This window comes from Eublepharis macularius, chromosome 9 (assembly GCF_028583425.1).
Source record: "Eublepharis macularius isolate TG4126 chromosome 9, MPM_Emac_v1.0, whole genome shotgun sequence".
Taxonomy (NCBI): domain Eukaryota; kingdom Metazoa; phylum Chordata; class Lepidosauria; order Squamata; family Eublepharidae; genus Eublepharis; species Eublepharis macularius.
Window position 1 is genome coordinate 2,005,281 of NC_072798.1, and position 21,234 is coordinate 2,026,514.

At 48.5% G+C, this 21,234-nt stretch overlaps 1 protein-coding gene across 1 annotated transcript; it reads left to right on the top strand.

Moving 5' to 3' along the window:
- Positions 1–12,591: 12,591 nt before the first annotated feature.
- Positions 12,592–13,527, top strand: LOC129335742 (olfactory receptor 5V1-like). Its single transcript, XM_054988535.1, has one exon. The coding sequence runs from the start codon at positions 12,592–12,594 to the stop codon at positions 13,525–13,527; it is 936 nt and encodes a 311-aa protein (XP_054844510.1).
- The last annotated feature ends 7,707 nt before the right edge of the window (positions 13,528–21,234 follow it).

The window sequence follows — 21,234 nt, forward strand, 5'->3', positions numbered from 1 at the left end:
CAGCCTAAAGTATCCCTAACAAAGATTGATCCAGCTGCTCCTTGAAGACTGCCAATGACGGGGGACCCACCCCACTCCAGGCAGTCGATTTCACTACTGGATTACTCAACGTGAAGACGTTTTTCCTGCTGTCCATCCAGCACATTTACTCCTGTAGTTTAAACCCATTGTTTCAAGTCTGGTGCCTCTGGGGCCAACAGGAACAGCTGCCTTCCCTCTTCTAGGTGACAGCCTTTGAAATGATTCAAGATAGCAATCATGTCTCCCCTCAGCCTCCTTTTCTCCAAACTGAATATTCCCAGGTGCCTCAGTCTTTGCTTGTAGAGGGATTAGTCTCCAGGCCCCTGATCGTCCTGGTTGCTCTCCTCTGCACCCATTCCAATTTGTCCACGTCCTTTTTGAAGTGAGGCCTCCAGAACTACACACAACACTCCAGGTGGGGCCTGACAAATCTCTCTATATATAATTGAGTAAGCGTGATTCAGGCAAGCCCTGGTTGAAGGCATGTTTTCTTCTCTGGTTTTCTACAAAGTAATAAAAGGTAGCTCAGAAAGTGAAATTTTGTATGATTTCTTTTTACCGGGGTAAGCAATTTGACATGGGAATGGGCGTGGTTAAGGAAGAAAAGATAGAGCCAAAGGGGTGGGGGCTAAATGGAAAGGGTGTGTTCAGAAAAGAAAAGGGCTGTACCAAAGGGGAAAGGTTATGCTCCGTTGCCCAAGGCCCGTGAAAACCTGGATCTGGCCCTGCCTCTAGCTCAATGCACTGCTCTGCTCCAAGGACATCCCCTTCTCAGCCTACCCAGGAGCTGTTTGGGGAAGGGCCCTACATCCTTAGATATCTCAAGGTGCTCACCCATTATTCCGGTGTGTATTTTAGCTCCCCCTCGATTCCTGCTGCCATCCTTAGTTACGGCCTAACCAGTCAAAAGACTGGGCTGTTATGCTCCGCATGCCATGATTAGCATAGAGCAGGCAAAATATATGTATATATCCCCCATATGCACAATTTAAGTGGAGCCCCAAAATTCCTAATGGACCCAAAGCAACCCTCTAATCCCCTGTTGGGTCAGTAGCACTGGGCAGGCAGCGTCTGCTTCTAAGCAACTCCATTTAGCCTTTCCATTGGCTGGGCCTGATGCCCAGCTTGCTGAGGATATATTGTACATTATTGGACTTATACGGGCTGGGCCAATAGCCTCCCAGGTTCAACTGGGGCCAAGAAGGTTGGGTGGTCCTTGCCTTCTTAAGGTTGGGTGGTCCTTGCCTTCAGTGCATTATCTTTGGTCAACCCAGCAACCATAGACAGGGAAGCAGGTTGCTATAAATATTCAAGGAAATAACTTCTTCATGTCCCCACATGAGCAGAGGGAAGTCTTTGCCGTCTTCGCCACTCCCACCTGTGAGGGTCTCCATAGGCCTCCTTCGGTCCTCCTGCCCCGCTTTATGTATGCACAGGGTGTGGCGGCACGTTCAGCAGCCCCGTCTCCCCCACTGCCTCTTCCTCTTGGTCATTGTTGAACTGGCCGAGCATTTACGGCTCCCTTGGCTGGCCACGGCGCCCCTTGGCAGGGAGAGATGCCTGGCGGACGCCGCTTCATTCGTTCTGCAGATCCTTCACGGTATAAGCAGGTGCCTGAATATTCTCCAGGTCCCTGGGCTTGAAAATTGGTGATGAGGGCATTGGAGGGGGGTACTCACTGGGGAGACTACATTGGGGACCAGTCTTTATCAAATCAGACCTGCACAGGGCCTTTATTTCCTTGTTGCCATGGGAATGGGGTTGCCAGGTCCCTTCACCCTACTGGGGGGAGATTGGGATGCTGGCACTTACCTCCCCTCCTCCCCCTGAGATTCTTCTTGTGCGCTCTCAGTTAGCGTGATGATGTCTCTTCCGGGAAGTGACGTCATCACGCGGGTCAAAGGGTGGCCAGGGAGCACTCCCACACTCGCCAAAGGACTGAATCGCCCTCTCGCGCTGCCCGATTCGGTGCAAAATGGGTCCATTGCAGGGTGCACGGGTGTGCTGCTGTGGGGCATAGAAGCGCACCGCACCACCTGGGGGTGCACCGGGGGTGTGGCCCCCCCTGCTGGCCAGGTAGGTGGGGGCAGGGAGGAGGAGGTGGGAGCAGGCGGTTTACACAGTATGATATTCGTAAAAACAGTATCAAGTACATTTCCATACAGTGTCAAGGACATTTCCATAAACAATGCCACAGGGTAAATAGATACAAGTTTACAAAGACAGAGCATTAGCAAGAATCCAACACAGAGTAGAAGAAATGCTGAAACAGAACATAATCAGTTTTAGGACTGATATTAGACAACATGAAGCATGGTAGTACATATTTAATGGTAGTACATGGTACTACCAATGGTAGTACATGGTAGTACATGGTAGTACATATTTAAAGCAGCAGATAATATGTAAGGCGACATAGTGGTGAAGTCTACGGTCCCTAACTGAAGCATCTGAGACCCCCTCCCTACAATATAGCTCTCCTATCTGAGTAAAAAGCCTTTCTGAATAATTCGGTTTTGTACCATTTGCGGAAAGCCAGGAGGGTGGGGGCTCTCCTGACCTCCTGAGGCAAGCTGTTCCACAGGGTAGGGGCCACCACAGAGAATGCTTGTATATGGGCAGGTGTTGATTTTGCCCATGTGCAGGATGGCACCTGCAGGAAACTCTGTTCATATGAGCGAAGCTGCCATGGAGGAACATAGGGAGGAAGACGGTATTGTAGGTATGCCGGGCCAAGGCCATGAAGAGCTTTGTATGTAATAACCAATACCTTGAATTGAGCACAACGGTAACTGATAGGTAGCCAATGGAGTGTCTGCAGGATGGGAGTGATGTTCAAGCTCCTGCTCGCTCCTGAGAACAGTCGAGCTGCAGCATTTTGCACCAATTGGAGTCTCCTACCTAGATGGGAGACCAATATATAGTGCATTGCAATAGTCAGGTCTTAATGTTACCATCGGCAGTTTGTCTCTGCTGTGTGCATCTGTACGTGTCATCAAGTTGCAATTGAATTATGGCGACCCTAGCAAGGGGCTTTCAAGGTAAGTGAGGAGCAGAGGTAGTTTGCCAGTGCCTTCCTCTGCAGAGTCTTCCTTGGTGGTCACCCATCCAAGTTCTGACCCTGCTTAGCTTCTGAGATCTGACAAGATCAGGCTATACCATGCCACCTTCCTTCCATCTCTGCTGCAGCTGAACGAAAAGTTGGTCAATCTTCATTCTTTTTCTTGCACATAAAGTTGAGAACTGCAGCTGAGATCTTTCTGTGGGACCACAAAGTAAAAGTTTCTAACAGCACTTAAGACCTTGACGCTAATCAAGTGCAGATGATAGCTCCATGCAAATATTCCCACTTGAGTAATGTTCACCTGTATTACCCACTAAGGGAACAATCTTCAGCCCTTCAAGAAACACTGATTCCCTGGGGTGCCACTTAAAGAAGTGGATCCCAGTAGAACCCTCAACCCTGTAATTGGTCCCCAAAGACAAGACTGTCTCTGCTGAAGATTAATTAATAGATAAACAAGAATTAACAACTCTTTCCTTTGAGTCCCAGGAGACAATGGGCAAAGGAGTCTGTTACATGTCAATCAAACTGTATTTCTTCCTAGCAATGTTTTAGTACACATTTGTTTTATTAATTTTAACACATTTTAAAAATGTGTTGCTGTAAATTCTGGGTCATCACATAGGCAGATTGCAATCCCCTCTTTTGATGGAGTTCGTCTGGTCCCTGCTGACTCAGTTAAGAGCTCTGGGGTTATACTGGATCCAGCGCTACTACTGGAAAAGCAAGTTAAGGCAGCTGCAAAGAATGCCATCTGCAACCACACTTTAGTCTGGAAGATGGCTGTCTGCTTCAACGTGGCCGATCTGGCCACCGGGATCCATGCCATGGTAACATTGAGACTTGGCTACTGTAGTGCACTCTCTACAGAGGTCTCCCCTCACAGTCAACTAACAGATTCCAGCTGGTGCAAAATGCTGCAGCTTGGCTATTATCATGAGTTAGGAAAACCATGAACATCACTCCAATCCTACAGTCACTCCACTGGCTATCTATCAGTTACCGGGCTCAGTTCAAGGTATTAGCTATCACATACAAAGCTCTTCATGGCCTGGTCTGACATATCTATGGGACCGCCTCTCTCCCTATATTCCTCCACAGCAGCTTTGCTCATCTGAACAGGGCCTTCTGCAGGTGCCACCTTGCACATGAGCAAAATTAACAGTTGTCCGTACATGTGTGTTGTCTGTGATGGTCTCCACCCTACGGAACGGCCTCCCTGAGGAGGTCAGGAGAGCCCCCACTCTCCTGGCTTTCTGCAAATAATGCAAACTGAATTTTTCAAGAGGGCTTTTTACTCAGATAGGAGGGCTGGACTGTCAGGAATTGGTCTTGGAGGGATGCATCAGTAGAAGAATAGGGACTAGAGACTTTGCTTCAATGCACCGCCTGTTGCTATAAGGTTGAGCCTCAATCTTAGAATTGCTTATGTTCTCTGTTTAGCATTTCTTCAACTCTGTGTTAGATGCCCAGCTGCAGCCCCTGCCCCCACTCACCCAGCCAGCAGGGGGACAGGTATGGGAAGGCTGGCCAGAGCATACAGCAAAACGGGATGTGTGTTTTCCTCAGGGATTCCGATGATGTCACTTCCAGCTCAAAGATTCAGCCCTGCTGAGACCCTGTCGTTTTTTGTTTGAACTGGAAGTGACATCATTGGAAGCCCCAGAGAGTGTGCAGAAACTCCATGCATGCACAGGCAAGAAAAGCCAGCCCCCCCTTCCCACCTGGCACCCCCGCCCCCTGGTTGGAAGGTCAGGGGACCTGGCAACCCTGAGAGAGGGAGGGGTGCAACGACTTTAAATAAAGTGAGTGAGAGTCAGGGATGCATGCACTCACGCAAATCCAATTCTATTGGGGGGGGGTGTCCGTTTACTCTCGGTCCCACCCCCCAAAGACAGTGGCGTTGCTGAATTTTCAATGACTACAATGGCTTGTTATGTACCTTAAGACCTTCTCCATTGGTTGAGATTTCTCCTTAGGTGCAAACTGCAGCGGTCAAGTTTGTGTATGGCAACAAGTTACTTGGAGGACAGGAAATGTGAGAGGAGAACTGGGGTTTGCGCAGCAGAGTTATGCTCTGACTGCTTTTAGAAATACGTTCACGTGGCTTGTTACTTTAACAGAACTCCATATTTGACAGGAAAGACTGAGCAACTGTAACCCCCACACGCTAGTTGGTTTAGCCCAGTATGGTGGAGACAGTGTCAGGACAGAGCTGAGCAGCCAAGGAAGAGGCTGGTTTCTGGGGAGCTTGATAAGAGTTTCCGGGCTCTTACCACCTTGTAGAAGGTAACTGGAAACACATTGTATGTGAAAATTAATTAGTAAAGGGAGGGGTGTTAAAGTTAGTTTAACTGGTATTGTCAGGCTCTGGATGATAGACTACAGCAGACGGATCCCTGGTTCATTGTAGAAAGACACGGGTTCTTGGTTAAATGACTTTTATTCAGAAATCAGTTCTTTCCTTACTCAGATCCAAAGGTCTACTTAGGAGCAAGGTAAGCAGCTAAGCAGTTCTAGTAGAAAGTTAACCAGAATGGCTACATAGGAAAATTACACCGCTTTTCTATCCCTGTTCCTTCTCCCTCCCGATTTCCAAACAACCCATTGTTGTTTAGTCTGTGTGAGAACAGGATGCATATTTGTGCTATCAGGCTACATGGAGAGAAGACATATATCACAGCGAGGAAGGAGGCCTCAGACTGGTAAACACCCGGCCACCTGGGAACGTGTGAGAACTCATTGGAATGTTAGCAACCAGAATATATCTGGCAATACAAAATGGAGTCACCCTTGACAGAATAAAGCATACACTTGACAGCAAAAACATTGGCATGAATGAATGGCCACAGTCAGACATGACAGGTATTATAATTATTGCAATAATAATATTATTGCAGGGTTCTGTTTTTCAAATTGAAGGCAGAACTCTGGTTTCCAGTGTGTTCCTTTAATCAAGGTTTAGGTGGGTAGCCATGTTGGTCGGCAGTAGAATAGCAAGATTTGAGTCCAGTGGCATGTAGAGACCAACAAGATTTTTCATGGTATAAGCTTTCAAGAGTCAAAGGTCCCTTTTTCAGATATCTGTGGTGTCTGAAGAAGGAAGCTTTGACTCTCAGAAGCTCATACCCTGAAGATCTTGTTGGTCTCTATGGTGCCACTGGAATCAAATGCTACTTTCCCTTTAAACAAGATTACTTGACTGGATTCTAAGACATCCTTCGTACGTTTTTGTTGTCTATTACACCTAAGTGTTTAGTTTTACCAGTCTTACTGTACTGTTCTGAATATGAGAGGTTCTGACTTAAAGAGAGTCATTCACTTACATTTGTCGTGCAAATTTTGTTCCTAGCCCTATAGAATTTAATTTAATTTATTAAATTTATATTCCGCCTTCCCCACACCAGCAGGCTCAGGGCGGATTACAATTTACATACATTTAAAATACATCTAACAATTACACAGTTTAAAATTATACATATATAAACATCCTAACATTTAAAATACATATATATACATACAAGTATACTCAGCGGCATAATAAAACGCACTATATGCATACACAAGGCACCTCCCTTTCACCTTCACTGGAGCATTTACAGTGGAGCTCAACAGATGGAGGATGTGCTAGTGGGGAGGGCACAGACCATGTTCAACTGGACGGAGGGGGTGCTCTGCCTAGCATCAACCATATGTCTGGCGGAACAGCTCTGTCTTACAGGCCCAGCGAAAAGACAATAAATCCTGCCAGGCCCTGGTCTCATTAGACAGAGCGTTCCACCAGGCTGGGGCCAGGACTGAAAAGGCCCTGGTCGATGCCAGGCGGGCCTCCCTGGGGCCAGGGACCTTCAGCAGATGTTTGCCGCTAGAGCGAAGAGTCCTCTGAGGCGCATATGGGGAGGTGTGGTCCTGCAGATACACCGGTCCCAGTCCGCATAGGGCTTTATAGGTTAATACCAGAACCATACAGAAAGAGTATAAGCTAGAACAGAGACAGATGGTAGAGACCCTGACCAGCCCTCAGAGCAGAGAAAGATAGGGGGTGAGGTAGCCAGAAGGAAGGAAGTCTGAAGAATAGTATTCTGGGTGACGAAGGGACAGCTAGAAAAGTGGACAGAAGGAAAGGGACAGGAAGTGTCCTGTCTAGCCATACTGACTCTACAGTAGACATGGGCATGAACCAAAAAAATTAATGAGCCCGTGGTTCGTGGTTTGGTGCCGATGACGAACCCGAACTATCAAACCGCAACAAACTTTTCCCATTGCCGAACTGGTTTGAGGTTCGTGGTTCGTGGATGTCAGAACGGCCCTTGTTGGACTTGGAGAGCCCATATGCCCGGGGAGTGTTTAACAAGCTCTCCTCCAGCCATTACCCAAGATTGGTCAAGATTGCAATAGGGATCTTGGAGTTATACCCTCTGCAATCCGAGGCCCTCAGGAAACTCCCATTTGATACAATTAGAGCCACCGGTTGACATTGGCCCAGTGTACAAAATCCAAGCTCAATTAAACTCTCTCTGTGTCTCTCCTCAAAGGCTAGCAAGTAGCAAGCAACAGCTCTGTCACACTCCACTGCTTGCTGAAAGTGAAACCCAGCCTGGGAGACCTCGGCTATTTATAAGCTGAGGTCCCATTGAGCAAAGCAGGAGGTCTGTGGTTGGCCATCAGAGCTGCTGATCAGGGTTCGCAGGGATGAGATTGGACTTCCCATGGCTACAAAACACCCCCTTCCCCCTCCCTTCCCCAGGTGTCTTCTCCCAGGTTGTAACCACTCTGCAGCTCCATGGTTGGAAGGAAGCCCTGCCGATTAAGGTAAGCTGGGCTTCCATTCGGGTTTCCAGGGCGACAGAAGGAGTGCAGACAGAGTTTAGGCATTCCCCTGGCTCCAAGGGAATTGATTGATCGTGCCTGTCTGTCTGGCTTCATGAACCACGGAAGAACGCACTGAACCGTGCCTCTAACGAACGCTGGTTTGTTGGCCATGGACGCTCACGAACCACTGGATCGCGAACGGACAATCGGGCGGTTTGTGGGTTTTTTTGGTTAGTAATGCGGTTCGTGCCCATGTCTACTCTACAGTCCTCCTCTGGAGTCCTGATGTCTGTGCTAGTATTGAGCAACCTTGCACAGACCATTCTTTACATCAAAATTCATCCCAAAATGAACTATAAGGGGTTTTCCTAGAGAGCTTCTTAACCCTAGCCAGGGTGGGGTACGCTTGTTTAATGGAGGCTGCAGTCATTGGACTGCCATGGAGGTATGCAAAGGGACCCAGTGAGGAGCAAGCAGTGGCCATCCCTTGTGTTTGGTTCCATCTTGAACCTTCTCTGACTTCTTCCCCCACCCGCCTTGCTCCCTGTGGGCTGAGAGCACAGCAGCATCCCCAGGGCCCACTTACTGAGTAAAACGTTGTCTCCTCCAAGCAGCCTCTCAAAGCATGAGCCAAACGTGAGCCAGACAGCAGGCACCCTCCTCTGGGTCTTAGAGTGAGAGCATCAGGACCTTCCTTGGAATTGTGTCTGGAGGCTTAGGGGGGTCTGAGATCCTGCAAGCGTTGCCTTGAGCTTTGCTCTGCTCTCCTAAAACCCTGCCTCCCAACAGATAGAGAAGATATCAGCCACATAAAGAGCCATACATTTCTATAGTGATGGACCAAGACTGAATGTCACCATTTCCTTTTGTGGGGAGAAGGAATCCAGACATGACCACCCCTGTGTGACTTGTATGGCAAGGCAAGGTGAGTCACGTTAGGGTCTGAGGACAACCAAGTTTTTATCTTCTCCTTTAATGGGGCCCTTTTTTCTTGTGAGAAGGGGGGAGATGTCAGCTGTGGAGGCCTGAAGCTGGAGGCAGTAGTCTAGGAAGGCAAAGAGCTTAGGAACACACGAAGCTGCCTCGTTGGAGCCATCTGTTCCAGTACTGGTAGTGGTAATAGAAAATGCCATGAAGTCAGAGCTGAGTTACGGTGACCCCTAGTGAGCTTTTCAAGGCAAGAGGCTATCAGAGGTGGTTTGCGATTGCCTGCCCCTACAATCCTGATCCATTTGGAAGTCTCCCATACAATTACTAACCAAGGCTGACCCTGCTTAGCTTCCGTGATCTGATGAGACCAGGCTTGCCTGTGCTATCCCGGTCTGGGTGTGCCAATATTACCTTTTCTAACTGGCACCATGTCTCCGGGATCTCAAGATTACTGTTGCCAGCATGGAGTAGGGTCAGAATGTTAGACTAGGGTGCAAGTTACTGTCCCCACTAGAGCACAGAGCTCCCTGGGTGACCCTGGACCAGTTATGCTGTCTCTCACCTCAACTACTATCTACAATGATTGTGAGGACACAGTAGCAGACACAATGAAAAACCCTAAACCCCTTGGGAAAAAGGAGGGATAAAACATTCTTGACAGACCTTTTGAAGATGAGCTACGCAAGATCTTTTCATACTGGAGATGCTAACAAAGGACTTAAAGAATGCCAAACCTTTGCTCTGCGCTGAGCCATGTCTCTTCACCACAGGAAATACGAAAGCCACTTCAGGGCCAGATCTAGGGGGGCAGGGGGGTTGCCTGCCCCTGGAACCGACAAAGAGAGGGTGCTGAGTGTGGCTGCCAGCTGGGAGCGCACACCCTGGAGCTGATGGCGGCAGCACTGGTGGCTGAGCGGGTGGGCTGGGAGGTTGCCCGTGCGCCGCCCTGGCCTCCTGCTGTGCCGATGGCTGTGCCTGGCCCGCAGCTGCTGTACCCAGCCAGGAGCGTGCACTGGTGGTGGCAGCGCGTGGCAACTGAGCAGGCAGCCTCCCAGCCATCCCGCTCAGTTGTCCTGTGCTGCTGCCGCCATTGTGTGCTCCCAGCTGGGCACAACAGCTGTGGACCAGACAGAGCTGTTGGCATGAAAGGCAGCCAGGGCAGCACATGGGGCATCTAAGCAGGAGGGCTGGGAGGTTGCCCACGCACCACCCCAGCTGCCTGCTGTGCTGATGGGGCAGCCAGCTCGCAGCTGCTGGCCGGGGAGCACATGGAATTGTGGGTGCACTCTTGGGGGAGCCAGCGTGCTCTGTGTGATGACATCACGCACAGTGATATGCAGTATGGGTAGGCGCGAGCGCGCGCTTTGCAGGTGTGCACTAGTGGTCACAGGGTGGCAACAGCCCGGGAGCTGCCCCCGGGTGCCAGTGAGCCTCGCTATGGCCCGGGGCCATTTAAGCCCACAATAACAGAGGCTCAAACAACAGCCATACCACTAATTAGAAGGGGTGCAAATGTGTCTGAAAGGGATATATTCCTTCAGGGCAGGGCGGCTGCTCTAGTCCGCTGTAGCCCAAATCAGAAGGGTGTTTTGTGGCAACTTTAGGGTATCCCAAGACTTGCTTTAGCAAGGAGGGCCCAAGAAGGTTTTCTTTAGAAAGTAGAAGAATTCCCTAACGAGGATATTTTTTTAAAGAATCATCAACTTGCATTAACCTATTTTTTCTCAGGAATTATTTGTATGGTGAATCTACAGTGACCAAGAGTTACAGAAAGATTTAGAGAAATGTAATGAAATTAATTATTTGCATTGGTCTCCATGGGTGTGGAAGCCACCTGTCTGTGCTGGATCCGTTGTTTTCAGGGAGTGGTTGCATCTTGTAGAAAGGACGGCCTTTTAGAACAGGCTGGCTGCGGGTTAATCTAGTCACTACTAGACCTGCAGGTAGCATGAGCTTCTGGAGACAAATGTTGGAAATTCAGGGAGGCAGGGAGCCCAAAAGGAAAGTGTTGCCTCATCAGCCATTTTTTTAAAAAAATATTTTTACTAGGAGCTTTCTAGTAAACAAAAACAAAACACAAATTGCATAAATAAGTCACTTTCTCACAAAAATTGTAATTTATGCATGTAAACACTAAGCTTATAGTTATTATAACCAGGGCTTTTTTTCTGGGAAAAGAGGTGGTGGAACTCAGTGGTGGAACTCAGGACCACACAATGACGTCACTTTCGGTCAGCTGGAACAAGTTTAAATTGCCCATGGAGAAAATGGTCACATGGCTGGTGGCCCCACCCCCTGATCTCCAGACAGAGGGGAGTTTTGCCGGCGCACAGGGCAATCTCAACTCCCCTCTGTCTGGAGATCAGGGGGCGGGGCCACCGGCCATGTGACCATTTTTAAGAGGTGCCGGAACTCTGTTCCACTGCGTTTCCGCTGAAAAAAAGCCCTGATTATAACCTCACTCTAAAACATTCGTCTCCTTTTAAAATGCTGGAGATTTCCAATTGACCTGCAATAATGTTTACACCAAAACAGCACGATTTGAGTTCTGTACCACCTTAAAGACCCACAAGGTTTGTGGAGAATAAACTCCCAAGAGTCAAAGCTCCCTTCATCAGATATGAAGTTCTGACTCTCGAAAGCTTATACACTAGAAATCTTGTTCTTTAAGGGGCTCCTGGACTCCAATCTTGCCTTCGTACTGCAGACCAACCCGAAACTATGCCCCAAAACAATTCACCCTGGAGGCTGGTCTAATAACATCCATACAGGCTTCTGATAACTATGGGAGTTCTTAAAGAGTAGCATTAAACATGTCGCTGGAACAGAGATGAGCATACTTAGATTTTCAAAATACTAAAATAATTTTAGAACATATAGGAAGGTTTTATATTGGTACAGATATTTCAGAACAGAAGCTAACATTCAGGTATATCATTAGTCGGTAGTTTGGTGGCATTCAGTAAATTATACTATCAATAAATAGTAATATAAAAACAGGAGAAAAAACAGGTGAGACAAAGTTTGGCACTAGATGAAACCATCAGACAGGTGCAGAAGTGCCCTGAGTGCAGCCTGAACAGGGAGTGGTATTGCCTTCTATCCTGCAAGCCACGGTTTGCGTACCAGGTTGCAGGCCAAGCTTGGCAAAGAGAGAACACCAGAATTTATCTTGAGCCTCCAATCGCACCCCAAAAAGATCACACACAGTTTGCCCTGAAAATTTACATTTTGTGAGGGGGAGAAACCCTAATATGCAGAGCAAGGGACTTCAAGGTATTTGCATTCATTGGAGTTTTGATGGAGGGGGAGTTGGGGGTCATGAGAGAGTGGAGGGGAAGAGCTTTTCAAAGACAGTTTTCAATGACAGAGCCATGTGGGATCACTGGGGGAGAGGAACTTTGCAATGGTTTTCTTGCAATCTCAACAGAGTGGTGAGCTACCAGCACTAGGGACATAATGCTGTTTTCAACTACAGTTCCCAGGTAAAATTGTGTCCCCAACACATTAAAAAGACATGTCTGCCATCACTTCTTGCTTAGTTGTATTGCTAAAGCCTTCTTTTCCCTCCAACGGACTCTAACTCTGAATGGCCCAACATTCCACCCACTCCCACTGGCTGTCTCTTAGGAGAGCCGGAGCTGGAGCCACTCCTGTCTGTCACACCAGGTTTTCCTAATCCAAGACATGCGCTCTAACCACTACACAATACTGTATCTCATGGAGCATATTTTCTTTCCCCACAGAGGCATCTCCTCTTTGCTATGGCTGTAGAAAATCACACGCAGGTGAAAGAGTTTATCTTCTTAGGCTTCTCCGGCCTCCCAGCCAACCCAACCTTCCTCTTTGTCCTCTTCCTGGCTGCCTACTTGGCCATTGTGGTGGGCAACTTTATGATATTAATTCTGGTCCTAGCAGATTCCTGCCTTCACAGCCCCATGTACTTCTTCCTCAGTCACCTCTCCTGCTTGGACATTTGCCTCTCCACTGTTGTCATCCCAAAGATGCTTGCCAACTTCCTGCGCCAACAAAACACAATTTCGTACAGGCAATGCCTGGCGCAAACTTTCTTCCTGATTGGCTTTGCTGGCTGTGAGCCCGCTCTGCTGGCCGTCATGGCCTATGACCGCTATGCCGCCATCTGCAGGCCCCTGCATTACTCTCTCCTCATGAGTAAGAGGGTGTGTATCCAGCTAGCATCTGCCTCCTGGGTCTGGGGCTTCCTGGACTCGGCCATTCATGCTGCCCTGGCTGCAAATCTGTCCTTCTGCGGAGTCAATCAGATTCCACACATTTTTTGTGATGTCCCACCATTGCTAAAAATTGCCTGCAGTGACACGCATATCAACAAGCTAGTCAATCATATCACAAGCCTCTTTGTGGGCCTGGGCCCTTTCCTCTTTATCATCCTCTCCTACATCTACATCTTGGCCTCCATTCTACGGATTCGCTCTGAAGGTGGCAGGAGCAAAGCCCTCTCCACATGTGCTTCTCACATAATTGTGGTCACTCTATTTATTGGAAATGGGTTCCTGAACTACAACAGGCCAAGCGCTGGGTATTCCCTGGAAATAGACACTCTGATCTCTGCAATGTTTTGCATAGTCACACCTATGCTGAACCCTCTTATTTACAGCCTCCGGAACAAGGAGGTGAAGGGGGCCCTCCGGAAGTTTCTGGACTGCAAGTGGAGAGATTAAGTATCATTTTTGGTGGCAAACTTCACTGAGCTCTATATTCCTTGGTATGGGCGCTCATTCAGAAGTCATTTAACCATGCTGTTTTTGTTCCAGACATTGCCTGTTTTAACTTCAGAGGCACCATTTAAACAGTGGCAAAAGGATATCTCAACATTTATATGGCAAGGGAAAAAACCAAGAGTTAAATACAAAATTTTACAAGATGCGGAGGAGTGATGCAACCTAGGTTTATCGTATTTGAAGCTGCTGCATGGCTAACGTGGATGAAGGAATGGATGCTTCTGAGAAATGAGAGGCTCTTGTCTTTGGAAGGTCATGACCGGAGATTTGGATGGTATGCTTATTTATGTTATGGTAAAGCAAAGGACAATGCGGACTTTAAAAATCATTATATTAGGCCATCTTGAGAATTTGGAACAAATATAAACCGTCCCAGAAGACACCGCTTTGGATTTCAACTAGACATGGGCACGAACCAAAAATTTTTAATGAACCAGCGGATCGTGGTTCAGTGCCAATTACGAACCTGAACCAGCAAACTGCAACAAACATCTCCCGTTGCTGAATCGGTTCATGGTTTGTGGAGGCCAAAGTGGAGCGCGCCGGTGTTCCCAGCGATACAGGAATGGTGGGTGATGCCAGCGGCCGCCGGGCCTGGCAGGCACAGGGAGCGGGGGGGTCTGGTGACGAGCCACCTCCCCTTTAGGGGGCGGGGGGGTCTGGCTGCTCGCTGGTGGCACCCCCCATGTGCCTGCCCACCAGGCCAAAAAGGAGCGCTCTGGTATTCCCAGTGATAAAGGAATGGTGGGTGCTGGCGGCCGCTGCCAGGCCTGGCAGGCATGGGGAGAAGGCGACGAGCTGCCTCCCCTCAGGGGGCGGGGGGTCTGGCCGCTCACCAGCGGCACCTCCCATGTGCCCACCCGCCAGGCCAAGGAGGAGCGCGCTGGTATTCCTGGCATGGGTGGGAGAGGACCTGTCATCATGAGGAGGGGGAGGGGGAATATCCCTCAGCATCCATGGGTCCTCAACCAAAGGTCCCACTGAAGAACAGTGTGGTGGAGGCAGCTGACAGTACCCACCTTCCTGCCTTGATGGGAAGGATGGGAGTTGCGGGACACATTCCCACCCAGCTGAAAGAGGTCCCTTCAGTCCCGTTGACAGGGGAGCCACAACGTTGTCAACCGACTCTACCCCTACATGGTACAATTGGTTGTGCGAGCACAACCGAGCTGTGTAACCAAGGAGGAACAGTAACAGGATAGTCCCTCATGAAGCAGGGGCTAATCTGATCCACTGTCCTGCCTTTGCGGAAAGTAGGGGAAGGGCAGGACAGGAGGCATTGTTTGGATGGGTCAGAGTGGTTCTTGAGAGGGGGAGACGGAAATGGGACAGCAGCAGCAGCAGTTGACATCGGCCACGGCAGGAAGGACATCAGTCGAGCGACCCATTCCCCCCTGCTCAGAGGGCTCTGTGTTTGCGATGGATAGGGGCACTGTGTGGCTTAACTATATGTGAAACAGTTCCTGAGCTGCTGCGCAAGTGCCCAAAGAAGGCTCCCATCAGCAGCATCACCCAGCTTCCTACCTTGCCGGAAAGGATGGGAGGGAGAGGACCTGTCATGTGGGGGGTAAGTGGGAAGATCCCCCCACAACCGCCAGGCCTAAGAAGAGCACACTGGTATTCCTGGTATGGGAGGAAGAGGATGTATCATTTGGACCAGGGGCCTGATACCACAGCCACCACGGGTCCTCACCCGAGGGTCCCACTGAGGAAGAGTGCAGCAGCAGCCCTGGCACCAGAGGGAGGGAGGGACTAGAGCCCTAGCCCACCACTCTCACAGCCCTGACCCAATCAGGCTCTGATCAATAATCAAAGTGAGCCCTCAGCCGAGGTGCCCAATGAGCTTGGCCCCAGAGCCAGGCAGCAGCCCTGGAACCAGAGGAGATAGATCCCTATCCCCCAAAGCCAAGCTCAATTGTACTCTCAGTCTCTCTCCCCAAAGGCTAGCAAGTGGCAAGCAAGAGCTCTGTCCCACTCCACTGCTCGCAGAAAGTGAAACACAGCCTGGGAGACCACGGCTATTTATACGCATGGATCCCATTAAGCAACACAGGAGGTCTGTGTTTGCTTGTCAGAGCTGCCTATCAGGATTTGCAGGGATGAGATTGGAGTGCCCATTGCTACAGAACACCCCCTTCCCCCGCCCTCCCCTGGGTGTCTTCTCCCAACTTGTAACTGCTTTGCTGCTCCGTGGTTGGAAGGAAGCCCTGCTGAACAAGGAACCCGGGCTTCCATTTGGGTTACCAGGGCGACAGAAGGAGGGCAGACAGAGCTCAGGCAGTCCCCTGGCTCCGTTGCCAGGGGAATAGATTGCTGGTGCCTGAGTGTCTGGCTTCCCGAACCGCTACTGGTATTGGTATTGCTACTGGTAGTGATGTCATTACATTGCTGGTACATGTGCTCATGTGTGTACCCCAACATCTGCCATCTCCCCCCTCCCCCGCCACCACTGGTTGCTGGAGCAAACTGACAACCCTGGCAAAAATGCCACCCACAATATTTTTTGGCTGTGGCAATGCAGGTGGTTTTCTTTCATGCCAACAAGTAATAGGATTCATAATTCCCTGGATTATCAGAGAAAACTGTAGCTTCTGAACGCAATGAACCAGGCCTCTCCCAACCGCTGGTTCGTTGGCTGTGGACAATCACGAACCGCTGGGTCCCGATTGCGCGATTACTATTTTCGTGGGTTTTTGAGGTTTGTAATGTGGTTCGTACCCATCTCTAATTTCAACACCGGAAGTGTTTTATAGAGGTGAAATGACAACTTAACGGGGATGGTTGACTTACAGAGATTTATTAGTGTTCTCACAAGGAGACTGTAGATTGAAGACAGTCTCACAGCTAAAGGTTATGGTACTTCTATGCACAGTTGCTAGAAAGGTTTAAAGAGCTTTGTACAAATGAGGACATGTTATTTCCAAAATGCATAAACTTTTGTTGAAATTTGATATGGAAGAAGAATGTGTGAAAGACTATGATTAAATGGGCTAAAAATTCTGGGTATAATCTACAACTGGACCAGTGGGAAAATACGTGGGTAAAGGGGCTCAAATTTACTTTGAGTTCCACACTTAATGAAAACTTTTATGAAATGATGTATCGGTGGTATATGTCTCCAGATAAATTAGCAAAAATGAGTAAAGGTTTGTCAAACAAATGCTGGAAATGTGAGCAACATGCAGGAACATTTTATTACCTTCAGTGGACTTGTCTTAAAGCAAAAAAAATGGTCACAAATTCATATGATAATACAGAAAATGTGAACGATCAACATACAATTTAAACCAAAGCCATTTTGTTGGGACCAATGGACAAAAAGTTGGAAAATAAACATGTGCAAAAATTGAAAAGTACAGTATTGCTTTCAGTGGATGACTGGATTATGAAAATGATGGAGTTAGCAGAGGTGGCTAAATTTACAGCTCTGATCAGAGATAAAACATTGTCTACTTTTATAGTACATTGGAAACCCCTTAATTGACTTTCTGCATGAGATGAGAAAAAATGAACTAATGGTTTGTGGATTTGATTTCTAAGAAAATAAATTTGGGAAAAATAAATAGAAGGGGGGCAGTATTGAAAAGGTAAATTTTGGAGGTATCAAAACTACAAGTATAATGTTTGTAAAGATATGAGACGTTGTAGAGAAAAATGGAACTTGGAAATATGTATTATTTTTTTCTTTGTTCTCTTTAACTTTTGTTCTCTTTTTCTCTTTGCTTTTTTATTTCTTTTTCTTTTTCTCCTCTTCCCTTTTTATTGGGTTTTTAAACTTATCAATAAAATAACAAGTATTAAAAAAAAAGAGGATATAACGAGATTAAAATCCAAGCATGACCTCTATATTCCGCCAGGCATACGGTTGACACTGGCTAATGACTCCCTGCTGGCTGAATAGGGGGAAATGCGCCCTCCCGCCCAGACGCATCTTCCACCCAGCCTTCTGTTAAACATCTGTGGAGAGGACCGGGTGGTGGATCCTCTCGAGAAGTGTTGCTACATTGTTTTAAATATTTATGTGATTATATCTGATTCTAAAGTATATATTTATATTAGGTGTATTATATTGTATGTAATCCATCCTGAGCCTGCTATTGCGGGAGGGTGGAATATAAATCGAATTAAATAAATAAATTGTTACACTGAGAAAGGCAACTAATCCAAATGGAATTTCCTCCACTCTTTACTTTGGATTCATCTAGGTCACATCTTATCATTGTTTTGACAGCTCCATCATATCTCTACCTGCCTTCTCCTTTAGTCTCCCTCTTCCCCACTGTCTTTAGAATTTCCCTTTCTTGGGGCTGGGCAGCAGGAGGGGAGAGGCATGTCTGACAGAGCCCTCCTCCAGCCAGAACCCTTAGCACATTCCAGTAGGCCTTCCTGTGCTCAACGAGCATTTCCTTGAATTGCTGCACCTGCTGAAGGCACTGGGAGGGCTTTCTTGAGGAGTGGGCTTCAGAGATGTGCACATCCTAGGATGAGAGGGGTTAAGGGGTGTCCCCTTATAGTACAAGGTAACCTAAGAACAAACACACACACAGAGAAGAAAGAGCAGTGATGAAGAAGCCCGATCGTGGGGAGGGTGGATTATAAATGTAATAAATCAAAATCACTTCCTTTAAAAAAAATTTTTTTTAATAGATGAGTTAACATACACAGTAATTTAAAATTTTATCTTTCTACCCCTTACTCCTTTGTTTCACCCACCTGCTCCCTTCCCCCTTTTCATACAAGACTTCCAACAACGTTGTAACCCCTTGGTTAACGTTTACATAACTAGTTCTTATCTGTTATTAATTAATACTGGTAAAGAATCTTTCTCCCCCCCTCTTATCTTATTAGTCAATAGTGATCAAAAGACCATAGCTTCCCCTTTACGTCCCATTTTTTTTCTAAATAAGTCTTCAATTTCCGCCAGTCCATTATATATTCTTTCGGATCTTGTTCTCTCAAGTTCCTTGTTAGTTTGTCCATTTCAGCCATGTACAACAGTTTTTGCAACCAATCTTCCACTTTCGGGATTTCTTCTTTTTTCCAATATTGAGCATATAATATTCTTGCTGCTGTTGTCATGTAAAAAAGTCAATAGTCGATCCTTAGGTTCCAACGTTTCTACATTCAAGCTTAACAATAACATTCCCGGATTATTTATAAAATTTTTTTGCAATATATCTGACATAACAGCCACTATTCCAGACCAATATTCTTTAGCTTTTCCACATGTCCACCACATATGATAAAAAGAACCTTCATGCATTTTACACTTCCAACACTTATCTGACATTTGGTTATTATTAAATGCTAATTTCTTAGGTGTCAAATACCATCTATACATCATTTTATACACATTTTCTTTTATATTAATATATGCTGGTATTCTCAAAGTGGTCTTCGAAAGATATTCCCAGGCCCCCATCGTAATTTCTTTGTTACAATTTTTTGCCCACTTAACCATTTGCACTTTGATCGTTTTGTCTTCTGTATACCATTTTAGTAACAAATTATATACTTTAGAAATCATTTTTTTTGAGTCCCCCAATAGTAACTCTTCTAGTTCAGAATTTTTAAGTCTAAACCCTAACTTTCTACTGTCTAAATCATACAAATCTTTAATTTGCATATATTGAAACCAACCATAGTTAAATGGTAACTCATCATTTGATTTAATTCTAAATGTTTTTTGCTCGACTCGTAATACTTCTCTATATGTTATCCAATCGTCTCCCTTATATTCCGACTTAGAATTCACTACTTCCGCTGGTACAATCCACATTGGTGTTTCTTCCTTTAAATATCTCTTATACTTTTGCCAAACCTTGAAGAGACTTTGTCTCAAATAATGATGTTGAAACCTTGCATCTGCCTTTATCTTGTCGTACCATAAGTATGCATGCCATCCAAAAATGTTATTGTGTCCTTCTAATGCTAATAACTTATGATTCGATAATGTCATCCAGTCACTCAGCCAGACTAACTGCGCAATCCTATGGCTGGCCCCAATGCCGGCATGGCTGCACAGGCGGAGCAGCGCCAGCGCCAGGCCGTATCCTGTGCCAGCAAAGCGCAGCGGTGCCGGCGCCGGCAGCGGCGCAGAGATGCAAGTTGGGAGAACCAGAAAGCATTGTGGGCGGGCCTGATGCACGGCCACCACCGGGCGCAGCCAAAGGGCGCTGTTCCCGACAAGCAGCAGGGGGAGGGGCCAGGATAGGTGCAGCCAATGGGCAGCATGCGATCCTGGTCAGGCCCCAGAGCAACAGGCAAACCATGCCCATGCCAGCAGACCGCCCCAGCTCGTGCATTGGGCGGGGCTCGCAGTTGGGAAGGAGAGGGGTGGATATGGTCCGAGGAGCCCCTCCCTCGTTTGCCCAATGCAGCGCCAAGTCCGTGGCGGCCATATCCAGAGATGTTGGCATGGGACTGGCAGGCGCCCTGCCATGAGGATCCCAGGGCAGCAGCCGGTCCCGGCAGCAGGGAACAGCCACCAAGTGGCGCTGAAGGGGAGGGTTGTCCTGAGGCTGCCACCAAGAGGCAGACACAGCAGGCCCGCCCCTGTTCCCATCCCAAGGCAAAGACCACAGACACCCGTCGCACAGAAATCAGTCTTTATTATTATACCATCCCACCTCCTCCAGCAGATGTGAGGAAGGGGAGGCGTGTAGGAGGGGTAGGGTGTTGAGGGACCATGGGAAGGCACAGCCCCATTCGGAAGGACTGGCAGCCAGAGGCCTGTCAATGGCCTGGATGCTGCTTCGCCAGCCCTCCTCCCCGCTCTCCCCCTGCTCTGTCTGGCATGCTACTCTGAGCTGCGGTGCTCACGCAACTTGCCAGTGGGGGGAGCCCTCCCGGGGTCTGGGGTGGCCACCCAGCCTGCATGACCCGGGAGGGGGGGTGCACAGTGGCTGCCAGCCGGGGGACCTCGGGCTCCCGCATTTCGGCCACTTTACGCAGATGGCGTGCTCTCCCGCTGCCCCTGTGGGTGGGGCCTGTGGCCTCCCCTGCAGGATTGGTGGGGCTGCCGGCCTAGGAATGGCCCCCACGCCCCAGCAGGGCAATGCAAGCGGATGCTGAAAGCAGGAGACGGCGCCAGGCCAGGACGGAGCCACTCGCAGCCTCGGACACACCCCTTCCCTCCCAACAACCACGCTGTGTTGGCGCTGGAGCCTCGCAACTGCCCCGCAGGATTGGATGTGAGGCGGGATGCCGCAGGGTGGAGGGTGTTGGAATGACCAATGGGGCTGCCGCACACACCCAAGGGGCTAGACCCACTCTGGGAGGCGGCCGCTCATGGGACTGTGTTGCTGCGGCTGCGGCTGCAACGGGAGTGACCCTCCCCAGGTGCGCGAGACCTCCTGCCCGGGATACGGAATCCGCCTGCCGCTACCCTAGTTTCTTCACTGATGGGGCTCGGGTTCGAGTGAGCAGACCATTTGCCCTGCCGTCTCCTGCCCCCTTGCAGCACCCCCCCCCGGCAACCCTCTCCCTGGCTTATCAGATGCCAGCTGCTTTTCCGACCAGGGATTGAATGCCCTCGGTGGCTCCCCCCTCCCTGCAGACATGCCCTGCCCCAACCCTCTGCCTGAGTTTACCATGAGGGGAGGGAGGGGGCGGGGAGGCAGAACGGGGTCTGTCAGATACATTTGT